The 18005-nt window shown below is 54.4% G+C and overlaps 1 protein-coding gene across 3 annotated transcripts in view; it reads right to left on the minus strand.

Annotated features, from left to right (window-relative positions):
• Window positions 1-250: 250 nt before the first annotated feature.
• The window catches only part of FRMPD3 (FERM and PDZ domain containing 3), a 55614-nt gene continuing 37859 nt past the window's right edge, over window positions 251-18005 (minus strand). For 2 of the 3 annotated variants that reach the window (XM_065689850.1, XM_065689848.1), the window contains exons 15-17: window positions 11204-11348; window positions 6765-7586; window positions 2948-5954 (exon numbers count right to left, since the gene is read on the minus strand). In XM_065689850.1, the coding sequence (XP_065545922.1) occupies window positions 3088-5954; window positions 6765-7586; window positions 11204-11348 (3834 nt within the window). In that variant the 3' untranslated portion in view covers window positions 2948-3087. Of the gene's footprint in view, window positions 317-2947; window positions 5955-6764; window positions 7587-11203; window positions 11349-18005 lie in introns of those variants that run through there. The other variant, XM_065689849.1, reaches the window with a different exon arrangement.

The raw sequence follows: 18005 nt of genomic DNA on the forward strand, positions 1-18005 counted from the left end.
TATAGGCATAACAGGGAGCTTGAAGAAACTCAGAGCTTCATAATAGATAATTCCCGGGGAAAAGAAAAACACAGCTCCCTGTCGGCCTTCAGCATTATAACAGGCTTTGCCCACCACAGACTGAAATTCCAACCTGGCTCTTCCACTGTGTATTTGCTACATGGTTGTTGAAAGCAGGAGGCTGTCCCCACAGCAGGATCCTCTCTGCCTTGCCGACAGCAATGGCCAAAGTCCGGGACAGCCATGGGCCAGGGGAGGTTATTGCACTCGGTAGAGGATGCGCATCTTAGAAGCACATTGTGCATGTCCGTAACTCCTATGGAAGAACAAGAGATTTCGGATGTGCATATTTATAACGAAATCATAGGGGTGGGAAGCGACTGATCCTGCGGAGATCCCCGATCATCCCCAAGCGCTGGTGTTCACAGCCCGCCTCACTCCTCCTGGGAGGCTGATGCCACCATCTCCCTTTCCAGCCAGAGGGGGGTGCGATGGGGATTGGAGCCAGGACCCCAGGAGAACCCGCTCTCCCTGTGCATGTGTGAAGTGCAGGGTAAGGGTGATGCGATGTGTAACGTCTCATTTTGGAGGGCGGCTGACTGCAGTGAAGCACCAGTTAAGGCAGTCTGATTGATTAGGTCTAGACTGGGAGGACGAGGGGAACGTTGGGGTGTGAAGAGAAGCAGGAATTATTTTACCATTCACCTGGAAGTGAAAAAAACAATCCAAAAGACCCCAACTCCAAATAAATAACCATCACACAGAACTCAATAGTGCTTCCTACAGCAGTCAGCCCAGTGCGGACAGGCAAAGGACCCCAGCACCCTGGCAAGGAGGGCAGCTCCCTTGGCCAGTGGCAGTAGCACTGCCTGACTGAGGGGCAAGCCGTGGCTCACAGAGAAAGCTGATCTGGGTTCCTCTCTAATTGGGAATGGTGAAAAGAAGTAGGAGAGGGTTTGGGCTGAGCCTTGGAGCACGGACCTGACCTCTGGAGAATGGTGTGAAAGAGGTCCCCTCTCAGCTGTTAGCCCAGCTTCTGGCTTGCAATGGTCAAAGATCAATCTGGGCTCCTTGCAGGCTCTCTAGTGTGAACACAGCCATCCAGCAGAGGAGGGGGAACACAGGATCATAGAATCATTTAGGTTGGAAAAGACCCTTAAGATCATTGAGTCCAACCATAAACAGAACACTGCCAAGTCCACCACTCAGCCATGTCCCCAGGTCTTTTAAATGTCTACACGTCTTTTAAATGCCTCCAGGGATGGTGACTCAGCCACTGCCCTGGGCAGCCTGTTCAGGGCTTCATAACCCTTTTGGTGAAGAAATTTTTGCTAATATCCAGTTTAAACCTCCCCTGGTGCAACCTGAGGCTGTTCCCTCCCATCCTGTCACTTCTGAGACTTGACACCCGCCTTGCAACACCCTCCTTTCAGGCAGTTGTGGGGAGTGATCAGGTCCCCCCTGAGCCTCCTCTTCTCCAGACGGAACCCCCCAGGTCCCTCAGCCGTTCCCCATCACACTTGTGCTCCAGGCCCTGCACCAGCTCCGGTGCCCTTCTCTGGCCCCGCTCCAGCACCTCAATGTCTCTCTTGTAGTGAGGGGCCCAGAACCGAACACAGGATTCGAGGCGCAGCCTCACCAGTGCCCAGTACAGGGGCACAATCCCTGCCCTGTCCCTGCTGCCACACTGGTGCTGATACAGGCCAGGATGCTGCTGGCTTCTTGGCCACCTGGGCACATGCTGGCGCATGCTGTGGCTGTCGAGCACCATCCCCAGGTACTTTTCTACCCGACAGCTTTCCAGCCACTCTGCCCCAAGCCTTGCATGAGGTTGAGGTGGCCCAAACGCAGGAGCTGGCACTGAATCGCACACAATTGGCCCCAGCCCATCAATCCAGCCCATCCAGATCCCTCTGCAAAGCCTTCCTACCCTCAAGCAGATCCACACTTCTACCCAGCTGATGTCACCTGCAAGCTTACTGGGAGTGCACTTGATCTCCTTGTCCAGGTTGTCTATAAAGACATGAAACAGAACTGGCTGCAATACCGAGCCCTGGGGAAGAGCGCTTGTGACCAGCCACCGATGGGATTTAACTCCATTCACCACAACCCTTTGGGCCCAGCCATCCAGGCACTGTCCTAAGGGTACACCCATCCAAGCCATGGACAGCCACTTCCTCTAGGAAAGTGCTGTGGGAAGCTGTGTCAAAGGCTTTACTGCAGCCGAGGCAGACAACATCCACAGCCGTTCCCTCACGCACTACGCGGCTCCCTGTGTCACAGACAATCAGGTTAGTCAAGCAGGACCTGCCTTTCATAAACCCATGGTGACTGGGCCTGAGCACTTGGTTGTCCTGCACGTGCCATGAGATGGCACTCAAAGGATCTGCTCTACAACCTGCCCTGCCGCGGAGGCCGGACTGACAGCCCCATGGTTCCCCGGGTCCTCCCTGCTCACGCTCGTTAAGCCCTTGCCTTTTGCCTAAGCTGTGCGAGCAGAGCCTGGTAGGGTGACCCAGCTCTGCCCCAGGATTATGACCTCCTGTCCATGCTAGGGCTGCTTCCCAAGCCCTAGCACAGCAGCGGGGACTTGCACCCCAGCGATCCCTTCTGCTGCTAATGACGCTGCGTTTGTGGGCCAGGAAGAGCCTGGAGGCAGAAGAGCTGTTTACGTGGCAAGACACTGGTTTGGCTCTAAACTGCCCAAGGGAAGCCAGGAGATGTCAGCTCAGTTCCTGCTCACTCACTGGCCCACCGTGACAAAGGTCTTTGCACAGGTGAGGCCATAGAACCACATGAGTGTGGAGACGGGGTGCCCGTGCCCCCCAAGCACCATCCCCGACGAATCAGCATGGCACAGCTGCTTGACAGCCCCGACGAGCTGGTTGCACAGCTCGCAGCAGGGCATGCAAACCCACTCAGAACCACCACCAACGCAACCCCCCGTTCTGCAGAGACAAAAGAGCATCGTGGCCACCACAAACCCCAGCAGATGTGAGCCTGCAGACACGCATCCTCACCAGACCTACGCGACTTGAGACCCACGAGCGCACGGCACGCACCGGCTTGCTGGCTGCCGTAGCTGCTCTACTTATTGATCAGCGTCTTCAGGGAGCGCGTGAGCGTGCTCATGACGGTGGCAACCGTGGCTGACTGGCGGCTGAGCTGCTCCACTGCCTGCTGGTGGCTCAGCGTTCTGGCCGTGGACTCCTCCGCAGCCTTCAGCAGGAAGGTGTAGTTCCTCACCACTTCCTCCACCTTTGCCAGCAGCTCTTGGCGCTGCGACTCCGAGCGCACCACGTACACCAGCCTCACAAAGGTCTCGATGAGGCTGCTGAGCACCTGGAAGCTGCTTGTGATGGCGGAGAGCATGTGGGTAGGGCTCTTGTCGACGGCCGCCACGCGGCGGCAGGATGCACGGAACTCCTTGAACTTGAGGGCGAGCTCTTGCTTGTACTCAGCCAGTTGGGAGATGTAGGGTTTGCAGTCCCGGACGTCAGGGCTCACCACGCACTGCCTCAGGATAGTCAGGAGCTCATTGGTGTCCAGCTGCACTTGCAGGAACCCGTTGGGAAAGCTGTAGGCATGGCCTCGGAGGGCACTGATCTTTGTCAGGCTCCCCTCAAAACTGGAGGTCCTTAAATCTATTTCCTGGGTCTGGCTGTCACTGGGACTGCTGCAGGCTGTTGCGTCCAGGACCTGAAGAGTTCTGCTCACGACTGGGACCATTTGATTATCCAGTTTCATTCCTGGGAGTATCTGCATGGGGATGGAATAGGACAGCTCATCCTTCTCACTCCCGTCATCTGCAACGTCGCATTTCCTGTAGTAGAAGCAGTACCGGATGGAGCAGCACTTCTCATCCTCCATGTCTTCATCCCGCAGCTCAGCAGGACTTGGATACATCTCCTCCTGGACAGAGAACACTGCTGAACCCTTCTGGTTCTTCTTCTCCTGTGCTATCTGGACATAGGAGGGTTCTGGCATTCCAGTGGCTTCCTGGATTTTGCTTTTCAGAAGGGGACAAAGGATGCTGGGCTCAGGCTCTTTCTGTGGGCCCTTCTGTTTGGTTGTATAGATGTTCTGGTAGATGTCAGAGGACAGGGATGTCCTATCAGTCTTGTCTATTTCACTGACGCTGTAGCGACGCAAAAGCTTCCTGTAGTGTGGAGCGCCCATGCACTCCCCCCGGGAAGCGCACGTGGTCAAACAGGACATGCTGTTCTCTGGATCTGACCGGTACTCTCTGGACTCTAAGCTCGTGGATCGTATCCGCTTGCCTTTGGAAGGGCTGCTCATGCTTGTCAACCGAATGGCTTCCTCCTGCTTCTGCTCATTGCTGGCTTTATCCATCCCTCTCCTCTCCAGTTCTGGCATCGCCATGTGGTTGGGAGGTGGCCTCACGCCCCTGCAGATCCGCTTGCAGTCGCAGCTACGCCTTTGCTCCCTCGACATCCCTGGGACCTTCTGCACGGGGCTGCTCCTTAGCTGGCAGCTGCAGCGCCCAGGGGCAGGAGGGTGAAGGTACTCCTGTGGTGGGAGATCACCTTTGCTCTTTGGCTTGAGCAGCTCCTCGAGGAATTCCAGCTCGTACTGTTTCACCTTCTGCAGCTGGGCTTGCCGCTCGTCCGTCTCCTTCTTCAGCCGGGTTGGAAAAGTTGCTGAGAACAAGTTCCTCAGCCTGAAGGAAGCTTTCGGAGCCTTGGGTTTCGCTGGGACGTCAGCCTCTTGTTGGGTCACCTCCAGGGCTTTCTCTGCTTTTTTGGAAGGCACGGTGCTGATCTGGAGGCTCTCGGATCTGTGCACCAGCTGGACTGGCCCTTTGGGTTCCTCACCGGTGCTCCTGAAGGTGCTACCAGGCAATGGAGAGTGCACGTTGCTACTCTCAGCTTTGAAGCCTTTGGCTGAGCTTTCCTGTTGCATTTTCTGCCCTTGGTTTGAAGGAGCTGTGTGTTTCTGGAAGATGAGGCTCGGGGCTTCCCCGCCCGCCTTTGGACCGGGCTCTCCGCTTGTGGCTCTTCCTGGAGCATCCCTACCTGCTTTTTGCTGGTAGCTTTTAGAGAGGAAAGTCTTACTGAGCGTCATTTCCTCACCTGAGCTGCTGTGGAAAGCTTCAGCCTTACTGCCGTGAGCTTCTTTAGGACTTGGAGAGTCTTCACAGTGCTGCTGTGGAGGGAGCTGCTGCTGCTGCTGCTGCTGGCAGTTGCACGATGTCTCTGCGGTTTGTGGACCTCCTTTGGGTTTCAAAGGCTTGCTGCTGGCTGATGCACAGCTGCTGGTACCGTTCGTGTTCCTGTCCTCTTTTGAGGCTGCTGTCACTTGCGGAGCTGAGCCTTTTGCGTTTGCCACTTGTTGCAGCGCAGCCGCAATGATGGCTGGAGTCACACCGCTTTTCTGATCCAGGAGGAGCTTGGAGCTTGGCTGGACCTCTTTGGGCATCTTCTCTTGTAGATCCTGTGCCTGCTCCATGCTCGGGACCGCTGTGGCATGCAGAGATACCTCAAAGGCAGCTTTAGCGTGGCCTGCACCTTTGCATTCAGAGCCTGACACTGGAGCCCCCCTGCTCTGCTCACTGAGCTGGGGGGTCAGCACTGGCTTGGCGGCCGAGGGGTAGCTCCTCTCAGGATGCTGCTGCTCCTGCTTGCTCTTGCAGTTGGTGAGGTTGGGGCTTTGGGTAGAGAAAGCTGGCTTCAACGAAGGGCTTGGCTCCTGGCGGCTCAGGGCACAGGGGGAGGTGAGGACAGCCTGGGCAGCACAGCTCTGGATTCGGAAGGGCAAGTCCTTCCTGGCCAGGAGGTTCTCTTTGTTGATGTGTTGAGCGAGGAAGTAGGCTGCGTTCTGATGCTGCTTCATGGCAGAGACCATCTCTGAGATATCTGTTAGCTCCGAAGAGTTGGTTTCATGGCCAGAATCCAGGGATGACTCGGGAGTGATGGCAGCCAGCACAATAAGACCTAAGGAGGGACACAAAGAAAACCCCACGACAACACCCACACCACACTCGTGTACAGAGAGAGGGGAACCTCATGAGGCAGGAGGGCTCCAGGAATGCAGGACACAGCAGCCCACTGGAGATGTTTTAGTGACTTCCTGCAACTAAGAGTTAATGCTTTTCAGAGAGATCACTTGTCAGCACCAGCTGGCTTGCTAACTCAACACAGCAACAGATCTTGGCCAAGGAAGAGGTCCTGGGAAGCTTTCCAGTGTTAGTGATAGCAGAGCTACAGAGACTTGTCTGGCCCAAGAAGGGAAATTGGGCCAGACAAGTCCCATACTCTGCCATGAATAGGGAAACCAAGGTGGGGAGAGGGACAAAGGAGTGTGCTGCCAGCAGGCTGGTCCCAGAGACACCCCTCTAACAGCAGGTTTGCCCTGGGAAGGGCTCACACTGCAAAACCTGGGTGAGAACCTGCAAAGACCGAGGGCTGAAGGTACCAACTGAGTGGGGTTACAGCCGGGAGGAGCTCATGCTCACAGTACTGGCTTGTTAGGGACTCATTCCAGCATCGTGGCACGTGGACCATGGCAGATAGTGGGTAACCAAGACACTCCTTCAGGCACCATCAAGGAGGCGAGTCTCACTTCAGCTGCTGAGAAACCTGAGCAGCAGTTGCTGCCCCTGCTACAGCCTGTTGCCACAGCTTGGATTTACTAGAACCTGCTCCACAATCACATACAGGATGAGAGAAGGAGACTAAAGGGAAGGATATACCATAGGAAAGAAAGACTACAAGGAAGAAAAGAAGTCATAGCCATCGAAATACCTGCTGTCTGCTGTGGAGGGGGATGCGGACAATCCTCTGAAGCAGCCAAGGCTTCCAGTGCTTGCAGGGTGGACACCAGGGCATCATCCAGCTCTTGGGCATGGTCTCGGACCGTCCGTGGTTGCACGTTGTCTATCAGTGTGACAGGGATCTCATCGTAGAGGATGCCACAGAGGTGCCGGCCCTGCTCCTGGCTCTGGGCAGCCGCACGGCGCTTGGGATCATCCTCATCCGAACTGTTGTCTCGGAAGCCGGGAGGAGGTGCAGCAATGGCGGGGAGCAGGGACGTCGTCTCGTCTTCTTCCTCGTCATTCCCAGGAGGGGGAAGAGACATCAAGTCCACCATGTTATCCCGGGTGCTGCCGGGCTTGCCTGCCTTGCATGAGGCCAGCCGGCTCTTGAGTTTGGCTTGGCAGGACTCGCAGTAGAAGTGCGAGGCGTCGCTGCGCAGGTGGGTGTCTATGGTGTGTGCCCTGGCCCTGCCTGTGTGCCTGTCTTGGTCAAGGCCATCCGGGTTGTACTCCTTGGCTGTCCCATTGTAGCCTTGGCCAGAGCTTTTGGAGGTGGGGTCGGATTTGGTCCTGGGGCGGGTTTCCTCAAAAAATATCAGGTTTTCATTGATGTCCGTCCCGCTCTCTCTTTCCTTCCTCTGCTCTCGCATGTGCAGGTAGCAGAAGCTGATGAGCTCCGAGTCGGAAGCCCTGGCTGGTGGAGCCCCGGCTGCTCCGGTGCTGGGGGCAGAGCCAGCCACCAGCCCGCTCTCTTTCTTTCCCGTGTGCCCCGGGGCGGCAGGCCGGTGGAAGTTGTGTGCGTTGATGTAATCTAAACCAAAACCACAACGGGCACGTTAGCAGCAGCGCCCAGGAGAAGGGGAAACAGCACCGGGAAGCTCCTGCTCGCCCTGGAGGAGCATCCATGTGAGCTCTGCCCTCCAGCCCTCAGCTCGGTGGGCGGGTGGGAGATGCAAAGAAAGAAATCTCCTGCACGTGCAGGTTGGAAGGGCCCTTCAAAGGTCATCTGCTCCAACCCCCCTGCAATGAGCAGGGACATCTTCTACTAGATCAGGTTGCTCAGAGCCCCATCCAAACTGACCTTGAATGTTCCCAGGAATGGGGCATCTACAGCCTCTCTAGGCAACCTGTTGCCAGTGTTTTACCACCCTCATCATAAAACATTTCTTCCGTGTATCAATCTGAATCTACCCTTTTCTGATTTAAAACCATTACCTCTTGTCCCATGCTATAGGCTCTCCTAAAAAGCCTGTCCCCATCTTTCTTATAAGCCTCCTTTAAGTACCAAAAGACCACAAGAAGGTCTCCCCAGAGCCTTCTCTTTGCTAGGCTAAACCCCCACCTCTCAGCCTGTCCTCCTAGGAGAGGTGTTCCACCCCTTTGATCATTTTCGTGGCCCTCTTCTGGGCCCACTCCAACAGATCCATGTCCTTCTTGTACTGAGGACTCCAGAGCTGGATGCAGTGCTCTAAGGGGCAGTTTCACCAGAGCAGAGTAGAGAGGGAGAATCCCCTCCCTCAACCTGCACACTTCTCTTTATGCAGCCCAGGACATGGTTGTTCCGGGCTGCAAGCCCATGTTGCCAGCTCATGTCCAGCTTTTCATCCACCACCATCATGCCCTCCTCTCCTGCTGTTAAGCATTGCCCTACAACAAGCTCCCATTGCTCCCTTGTGTAAGGCAAGCAGCTGAAATACTGTCTGAACTTGTGGCCAGTGGTCCAGCCTCAGGAGGAGCATCTGTCTGCATTACAGGTTGGATTGTGCAGCTGTGCTGGGAATGGCTGCCAGGGGCATGCAGGCTCCATCTTACCAAGTATAGATTAAATCAAATAAATCCCAATTAAATTCATTACCTGAACAAATTGGACAGTGTGTCTCCCCAGGTACGTTCGTGTTATACTGTTCATCACCTGTGATGCTAAAATCCCAGACAAAACAATATCTATTCTCATTTATGGGCACTCTGGTCCTCAGGAAGGACAGCTCTGTGTGTGAACACAAGGCTGCTGCAGCTGGGGATGCATGTTCAGTGCATGGACCGAAGCAGAGGCTTTCCAAAGCAGCCTCGCTGGGTGCCTGTGCTGAGCCAGGGCCTGTACTGGATGGGGCCAGAACCCTAAAATCCATAATCCAGCTGCTGGGAGAGAAGGTCCTGATGCAGAAATGAGAGAGCAGCCAAGGGCATGATGATGGCTGCTGCCTAGAGCGGGGAGGAGAAGGGGCAGAGGCGAATTGCCTGCATAGCTCCAGCACTGCACAGCCCTTCCCATGGAAGGCAAGGATCTAGATTCCAGCTTTACAGGGAAATGTGGAGAATGGGATGTAACTGAGAGCATCCGGACAGAGCGTGCATTTCTAGAAACGTCTGCAGTTCAGCAGGAGCTTTCAATGGGCCTCAGGGAAGATGGATGTGCTCCTATTCTAGGCACAAAGCACGGGCCAGGACTTGCTTTTACATTTAAGATACTGTCACAGCCTGCCGGCAGCCTGGGAAGTCAACGCCTGGGCTAACTTGATTCATCCCAATGGGGCTTCCTTATGATTCCTGCAGAGATGTGCTAATGGCCCTGCTGCCTGTGATCTGCCTCGCTCCTGACACCTCAGCCTGCAGCAGCAGCGAGACAGGAACTGTGAGCAGAGTTTTCTCATCACACACTGAATTCACTGTGAAGGATGCCCGAGAGGCTGGGCTGAGGGTACTGGGTCTGCACAGAAACTGTTCCCCTCCACTGCTCAGAGAGGTTTTCATTGCACCCCTGCAGGCAGACCAGGCCATCCAGAGAGGGGCTGGCCCTTTGGTGTGATGGATCCATTGCTCCTTTGCTGTCGAACCCACACCATGACTTCCCCTCACACTCACTCCAGCCCCCTGCAGAGTGATACTGGCTTCTTGAGCCTGTCAAGAAAAGGTCAAGATCTACTTCCCCTTTTGGCACAGGTCTGCACCGTACTCATGAAGCACAACCTCCCTGAGGAAAAATCCTGGCTATTACCGTTGTTGCTAGAGTGTGGAAAAGCACCACTTGCACATGCTAATTTATCCCCTGAATGACCGGTAACGTGGGCCCTGCCAGACTCCCTCTGAGCCCTTGGGGATGTTCTGGGATGCTCTCCATTTCCTCCCGCATTCCTCGAACTCCCTACAGCACGTAGGGACCCAGAAAAGGACTACCTTGACGACAGCCGCTTAAGTTGGAAACACCCTCCACTCATAGCAAGATGTGACTAAACGTGTCCCCGTAGGACCCGTGGCAGAGAGCGCAGTGACAGCCATCAATAAGAGGCATAGGTGAAGAGACAAAAGGAAACCATGCACACATACTTACACCAACATCACCAGCCAGGTCTTTCCCTGGTGTTGCCACAGATGCTTTCTCGATGCCTCTTGTGCGCGTGTCCTCCCACACGTGCTAAGTCCGTGGCTGGGTGCCTTCCTCAGACCTCAGAGGCACCGAGTCCTTTCCCCAGGTCCCTGCTAGCTCTTGGCACTCCTCCCACCTCGCACCTCAAGGAGGCAGTTTTAACACTGTGCCACCTAAACTGAAGGCTTGTCACAGCTCTCTGGAGCGGCAATGTCACTTGGGAGGTTTGGGGGCAGAGTTGGCTGTGTTGGTGCTTTGCCCATCTCCAGCCACTGATCCTGTATATTTGATATTTCCCTATACAGAACACATTCAGTGTGAACACCTGCACGGAACACCAGCACGCAGCTGATGGTTGGCTCTTGTTTGACATCACTCTTGAGGGTCATTGATCATTTTGAGGGTGGCTCACCTGCAATCCGCCCTCAAGGAAGAGTGCAGCGGTGCCTGGTGAGACAGAGCCTGTCTGTAGCTGTTCTGGTCTCCTGCTGTGCCCTGATGCTCCCTGCATCAGGCTGGGCACCTGAAAAGCTGCGACACCAAAGATCCCTTCCTGATTTAGGACATCAGCAGAGCTGCCTGTGCAGCCCAGACCCAGCTAATGAAGGCATCAATGTCCAAAGGCGGCAGGAGAGCAGTCCCTGGCTGAGTGTGTACACTCATGTTGGTCTCCAGAGCTAGGATGCTGGCCAAGGAGCTGCATCCCTGCAGCAACACACAGGCTGTTCTGTGAGGACCCAGCACTTAGCTGGCAGCAATTACAGGTCTTTACAAACGGCACCTCCTGGATCTGCTCTAGGAGCTGCCAGAACAACGCTTGCAGTGAGTGTTTAGGGACCAAGCTGACACCACAAGTCAGAGCTTACCCAAAATGAGGACCCGTCTCCCTGCTCCTTGTTTTCTGGTTAAAATGGGTTCTGCAGGGAATGGCGGTAGAGGGGAGATGCCAGAGAAACCCTTCTCCTTTCTGATGCTGCAGAGCCCTGGGCAGAGGGAGGAGGAGGAGGAGGAGGAAGGGGAGGCAGGGGAAGGGGCTCGCACAGAAAGCAGAGGCTGAAACGTACCTGCCTTGATAATCTGAGGAGGGGGAGGCTGGCTGGGGGCCCTGGAGAATATCATCTTCTTGGAGTCCACCAGGAGACGGCAGTAGCCTGCGATCAGGCAGGCGAAGTTGGTGGCTTCAGGCCATTCCATCAGCAGCACCAGTGGCTGCAAGGCAAGAGAGGTGAAGGCATGAGGGACACGCTGACACAGGACCAGTGCTCCCAAGGGGCTGCGCTGCAGCCCTGCGTTGGTGTAACTGGTGAGCTGGCTGGCACTTTGAGTACCCCCACAGGAGGGATGCACGTCCTTGCCCCAGCTCACCCAACAAATCACTGTGCACAAGAAAGCGCCTCCCTGCAGCTCTGATTCCTGCTACTGACTGCCCTAAGGATGATGAAAGAGTTGGAGCCCCACAGGGCACAGGCTGTGCCCCCAGCGCCCCCATGCAACTGGCTCCTGATCATTCATCTGCCTGCCAATGCTCTAAGCGAGCACCAGGTTAACCATCAGGCCCTAGGGAGCTCAGGGTGTCTGTGCAGTCAGTCTCCCGCTGCCAGAACCCCTGTTTCATTGCAGGCGCCACATCACCCTCCCATAAACGAAGACATCTGCTTCCAGCAAGATGCAGAAGGGGCAAAACCCTGTGACAGGCTCCCCCAGCCACCACTCTGAGCACGTGGATCTTATTTAAACCTAACCCTTCAGAAAATGAAATCCGTGCTTAGGAGCAGATGGTGTCTTCTCTTTTAGGAGAGTATTTATTCGCACGCTAAAAAAGGTCTTCGCTTTAAAGAGAAGAAAAAAAACAGACACGATCTGTGTGCCACATATAACCTCACTGCACAATCTAGTGGCAGGCATTGCAATGCCCAACTCCCGGCTTGTCCCAAGGAGAGGGTTCGCTGGCCTGGGGAAGCTGTGGGGTGGGATCTGCTCTTAGCCTCCTGGTGAGGTCCAGCACAGCTCAGTCAAGAGGTTCGTGCTCAGTCTGAGTCCCCAGCACTGCTCGAGTTGGATCCACAAGATGGAAAAACACTTGGCAGTGCCTTGAGTAAAGTTATTGCAGCTCTAGACCTCATCTGCCCCTTGCACAAAGCACCTTGACTTTAAAGGAGCTTTGAACACAGGTACAGGGCTTATCTGAGGCAAGCGGGGATGTTTCGTTACTGCTGTTGCTCAGGCTGCCTGTGCTGCTGTGCTCCATCTCTTGCTCACTGCCAGCCCTCCAGGACTCAGACCTTGTTTACCACATCCAGGGCAAACCAAGCCTGTTTTAAGACCCATTGAAGCCTACACAGTGTGAGAAGCGTTAAAGCTATTTTGGCGTTCTTGTTTTATAACCACAGCTGGTTCCTGGTACCCACTGGCCAGTTCTGTGTTCTGCTTAACGCTTGCTTTCTTAGGCCACCAAGACAACTCTGGCAAAGGGAGACCTGGCGCATCACACTCTGGACCATACAACACAATAAACATCAGCCATGCCGGGGACTGATTCCTCCTAGGGCCAAGGTAAAGAAGTTCCCTCCTTGGCTGCTGTGCAGGAAGAGAAAGGAAAAGAAATAACCCAGCATGGAAAGAAAATAACCCAAGAACCAAACGTGCTCCGCTGAGAGGCTCTGCCCCTGCCCGCCCAACGAGGATCCTTCTGCACCGTGGAAAATGATGCAGAGAGATGATGAGATGACACAGATCAAAGGGAAAGTATCAAGAGAGAAAGGAGAGAAGAGATTCTCCACATAGCTCAAAGGAGGCGGGCATGCAGTGGTGAAGGGGGGTGCCACCTCTCAGGCCAGCTCCAGTTTTGATGTAAGTGGTGAAATGGACCCATGCGTTCCAGTTCTGCTGCATGAAGAATCCTTAAAACAAGGGCCTTCTACACAGGGCTGAGCATTCTTGGGTGGGTTTTTTAAGCCGTCTTTTGAATAGAGACATTTGTACATTTCCCCCTATCTGTTGTGCAGCAGTGGGGGCTTGAATGCTAGCAACAAGAAAGGAAGTGAAAGCTGAGGGCAGGGAGGCAATGGCCGATGAGATTAAGAAGTCAAGGTGGTTTAGAATTCCCTTTCAAAAGGAAAACCAGCGGGGGTAAATTCCATCGCATGCGAGTCCCATGCTACATACTCAGGTCTTGGGGGTACTGAGGCTGAATGGCATCGAGCCATGGACCTTCATGGCTGCTCTGTCAGTGCCCGCTGTTCAGTCCTTGTTTCCCACCTGGACACCAGCACCTCTGAGACCCAGCCCTATGTCCACCTCTGCTTCAGGATGCTCCCACCCATCCAGAGATGGGACTGTAGGTTCTTACTGGCCAGAAGCAGCCCCTGGGTCAGTCCTCCTGATGGGAGACATGACTGAGACACAGCCATCCAAACTGGTGCTTCCTGCCTACAGATAGAGCACACGCAACGCACCAAGATGCCTCAAGCTCCCTGCCAGGTCTCTGAGCAATCCCAGCCTCCAGACCGGCTTCCAGCAGTCATGCTGGGGTCAGCTGTAGCGCTCTGCTCTGAAAAAGAGGAACCTTAAACTGATTAGCACTGCAGCTTAGCGAGGGGTCTTAGAAATGATTACTCACATCCTGGCAAGCAGGCGGTGTGACAGTCCCTCTCTAATTGTCAGGCGCTCAAATATTGTTATTAGGGATTAAATCACTTCAGAGGCAGCTTGAAGTCATCCACCTGCGTGGCTGCCAGCATTCCAGTGAGCTTCCCGTGGCCCGGGAGCCCACGCTGCGGGGGCTCCGTGTCCCGCTGATGGATACTGGCTGTTTAAAAGGACACCGAATGCAGGCAGAGCTGCTGCAGTTGGGCTGTGCATCCATCCCCACAGGCTTCGGTGGCTTCTCTGCTGCTCTCTAACAGAGGTCTGGCTGTAACCGCTTCCCCCATGGGGTTACAAGGCTGAAGCTCTCTTCCACCCACCGAGGTAGCCCTGCCAAGCTTGCAGCATCTCACCTGCCTCCGAGACTCCCACCCTGCTGCCACATCTCCCTCAAAGTGGCCAAGAGATCTGGAAGTGATTTGTGGGGTCAAGAGGCAAAGAGGCAACACAAGCACAGCAGCCCCATTTCCCCGGAAATCAGGCCACAGGGAGGAGGTGTGAGGGATGGCAGCTACGGGAGGTGTTATTTTTAGACACCAGCAGTCTCGGTCACCCTGTTCCACGCAGGCAAGGCAGATTTGATCTCGTGGAGACAGGCGAGCTGAGCAAACATCGACTTTCTCGACAGTCGCATGAAGAATTTCCAGTTGATGTTGCTAAGGGTTTATGGTGAATTCAGGGCAGCTTTGCTCTAAGTGACAACACCACAGGACTGTAGGCTGCGGTTTGGGTTTCCTTGTGATACCCATGTCTTGCGGTAATCAGGATTGACCTCTTGACTCTGCAAGGAGCAGTGAGGGCTGTTGCCTGGGGTCAGTATTGGCTTGGTCCCCAGTGGGCTGGGGCTCACACAATCCCTGCCTCCCCCCTGCCGCTTCTTTAACTCACTGCCCAACCTCAGCCAGAGCTGACAAAAAGGCACCAACCTGAAAGCGTGAATCTTCATCGGTTTTCTAAACTCAGTGGTGCAATAGAGCAGAGAGACTTCTGCAGGCAGCGGGAAGGCAGGGAAGGATGCAGCAGGAGCAAACCCAGTGTCCTTCCTCCATAGCCTGCTCCCTGCCCTGTCAGCACCGAGTTTTTGGAAGTGCCCACAAGATGCAGTACTTCTTCCCAGCTGTTAATTAGGAGATGGTGTTAATAACCAACAGGGACAAGCTATTAATGAGGATAACCCCATCATGCACTCACTGATGGTGTGTGTCTCACGCCAACCAGCCCATTCCCTTCCTCCTCCTGACCGGCATGTTCTCACTGTGACAGAAGTGGGGCTCATACCTAAGTGGCCCTTAGAGCTTTGCTTTCCTGGGGTGCCAGAGCAGGAATGCCTGTCTGATTTTTGTCAGGGCAGCAGCACCTGAGGATGAAAGCTGGTTTTACAGAGAAGCAAACTTATAGGGATAATCCTCCTTTCAATGCCCCTTCCAAACATCAGATTCCCAGCGAGATGCACATGTAAGGGTTCATCTCTGACCTGTAATATGCCAACAAGAAGCGTATTTTAAAATGCTCTTCCTACATCTAAACGTGTAACACCAGCCTGAAATTGATGCTTTGATCTTGCAGTCATACTGCTCTGCTGGCTTTTCTAGTCCTAATGAGAGCAGGACTTAAAACTTTTCACTTAAAGTTTCCTGCTTGGCAACCAGTCTCTCTGGAAAGTAAATCACATACATTTATACTGGATATGAGAGATGAGTTTTCCATTAGCTTATTAAGGATATAGTGCTTTTTTCCTATTATGCCCTGCCTTTAAATCAAAACTCAATGTCCTTCTGGAGGATATTCTCTTATTCAAAGGTGCAGGTTTCAGAGAAGAATGCCTGGAGGAAGTTTTATGGCCAGGGTTAGGCTAGAGGATCTTAACAGTCCTCATATTTAAATTAATTTATGACTCAATCTATGCATGCTATAACCCTTAAGCTTATATGCGTTTCCTTTTAATCTCCCCACTTTATCATGTACTTTGGGTCATACCCTGCTTCCTTCAGTGCAGTGCAGTAGAAGAGTGGGAGACGAATCTACATAATTTATGTTCCCTGGTTTACTTGTGGCGCACTGCCAAGTTTATATTTAATAATATATGCATCCAGGTCTAACAAGACAGCAGTCGATTTTTCACTTGTATGTTGACCTTTCTTTCTCTCCCTTAAGCACTATTAACTCGGCCCTATCAATAGCAGGCTGTTTGTGATTAGGACCATTATTTCCCATTTGTTGATCAATAAACCTCCTGCCTTGGTTAGCAGCAGCCCTTTGGGTTTCTGCAGCAGCATCTCCTTAGGGTTTGAGCAGCTGCCACCTCCACTGGGTGATACCCTCCTTGTTCCCTGCATGGCTGCATCACAGCGGTTGGAGAGGTGCCGCTACAGACTGCAAGGTTGTAGGTGCCGCTTCCCATCTACTGCCATGGTGCTGCTGTGTCCATCGTACACCTTTCCATCTTGCTGCACCCTGGCCAGACTTTCATCTCCCTCCTGGCTATTCAAAGGGCTTATGCTGTTCCCTGTGGGATTTCCAGTGACCAGAGCCCGCTGGAACGTTTGGCATCCTCCATGCTCCCCGTTTGTTGGAGCAGTTCTCAGGACCGCCAGGGTTGCAGCACCACCAGCCTGCGCTCACACCCTCGGAGCTGGATGCCTGTTTTAAATGAACAAATGAACACTGGCCTTGCAGGCTTGGGAACTTACCCTCTCCACATATTGTCCGACCAGCTCCTGTGGTGGGTGCCACGGGCAGTGCCGGGCTGGCACACACACTGGTGCGTGCTTTGCTTTACATCCCACTAGAAAGGCTCTGTGAGGGGGAACCGCATCCACCCCTCCCAGCCCAGGTACTGAGCCAAAGGAAGCCTTAATCCTCTGTCCCATGACATGACAGTGTTTCAGAATGACTTAATGCAAATAAAGATTAATGCAGCTTAGGGAACCATAGCCTTTAGGCTCATCATCACTCCAAAGCTTCACACTCTTAGTGAGGGGAGAAATCTGATGGGCTTTAGCTGTCGCTTGCATGAGTAACGCTGTCCTCACCTGCCCTTGTGCCCTGGTGGGGCTCCCCACCATTGTCAGGCTACAGTTTGGCATGGGGGGCCGATGGGCAGGACTCAGCTCCTGCCACAGGGAGAGGAGAAGGCTGCACCCCATGCACAGCAGCCTGTTGTTTCCATGGCAGGCTGGATGCCCCTGGAACAGCAGCATCAACAGCCAGATTCCAGGCACAGCAGCAGCCGGGGACCTTTCCGAGTTAATTTTCCCTTTGTTTTCCTGTGATCCGGGCTGACGCGCCGGCTGGCTGCAGGCCCTGCCGGGAGACAGGGAATCAATTACCCCCATGCCTGGGATTGAATTGCACTTGGCGAGCGACCAGGCGCTGTGGGCTCCTGCCCCGCAGCCCAGCGCGGGGACCAGGCGCAGCCTGGGACAGTGCCTCTGTCCAACCGCAGGCACTTGTCCAGGCGCAGGCGATCCGGCTGTGTTCCTCGCTCATTCCCATTCGGAAGGCTTCGGCAGCTTTTCTGCCAATGTCAAGATGCTAATAATGAAAAGCCTGCTGGTGTGTGGCTGTGTGAATCAAAGTGCTCCATTTGAGAAGGCACTTCAGCAAGAATAAAACCTTTGCTGCACAGCCAGGGGGCTGAGCTGGTGGAGCCACCCAGATGGACATCGGGAGATGGCTCTGAGGTGCCCATGGTGCTGAGCAGCTCTCCCCGTGCCTCCTGCACTGGGGAGCATGGGGAAGCACAGTGAGCAGCAGCCCCTTCACCCCCTCTGCACCCCATCAGCACTGATGCCGGGCAGGAGATGCTGACGCTGCCTTTCCCAGGATGCTGAGAGGTAGAAGAGGACTTCCCAGTCCCGTACTGGGGAGGAAGGGGGATGCACACCTGGAAGCCCGATTCTGAGATGGCACAGGAGCATTGGCTGCTCTCAAATGCTGGTCTCAGCACTCAGAGCAGGAAGCCCCTGGGAGATGAAAGCCTATAGCGCCCTGTGTGGCCCATAGGCCATGCAGACAAGCTCCATTAGATCTGCATAAAGATCACAGGAGACACCGGGTGCCACCACCCTGTCCTGAGTGGATTTATGAGCTCCAGAATCAATGCTCAAACACCAGCAAGTCCAGAGTGCAGGAAGAAGAGCAGAGAAGCAACAGCCCCAGCAGAGAGGGGACTTTGCCAGGTGGGAATGACCACACGATCCTGCAAAACACCCGCACCAC

The sequence above is a fragment of the Lathamus discolor genome, chromosome 9 (assembly GCF_037157495.1).
Source record: "Lathamus discolor isolate bLatDis1 chromosome 9, bLatDis1.hap1, whole genome shotgun sequence".
NCBI classification, from domain to species: domain Eukaryota; kingdom Metazoa; phylum Chordata; class Aves; order Psittaciformes; family Psittacidae; genus Lathamus; species Lathamus discolor.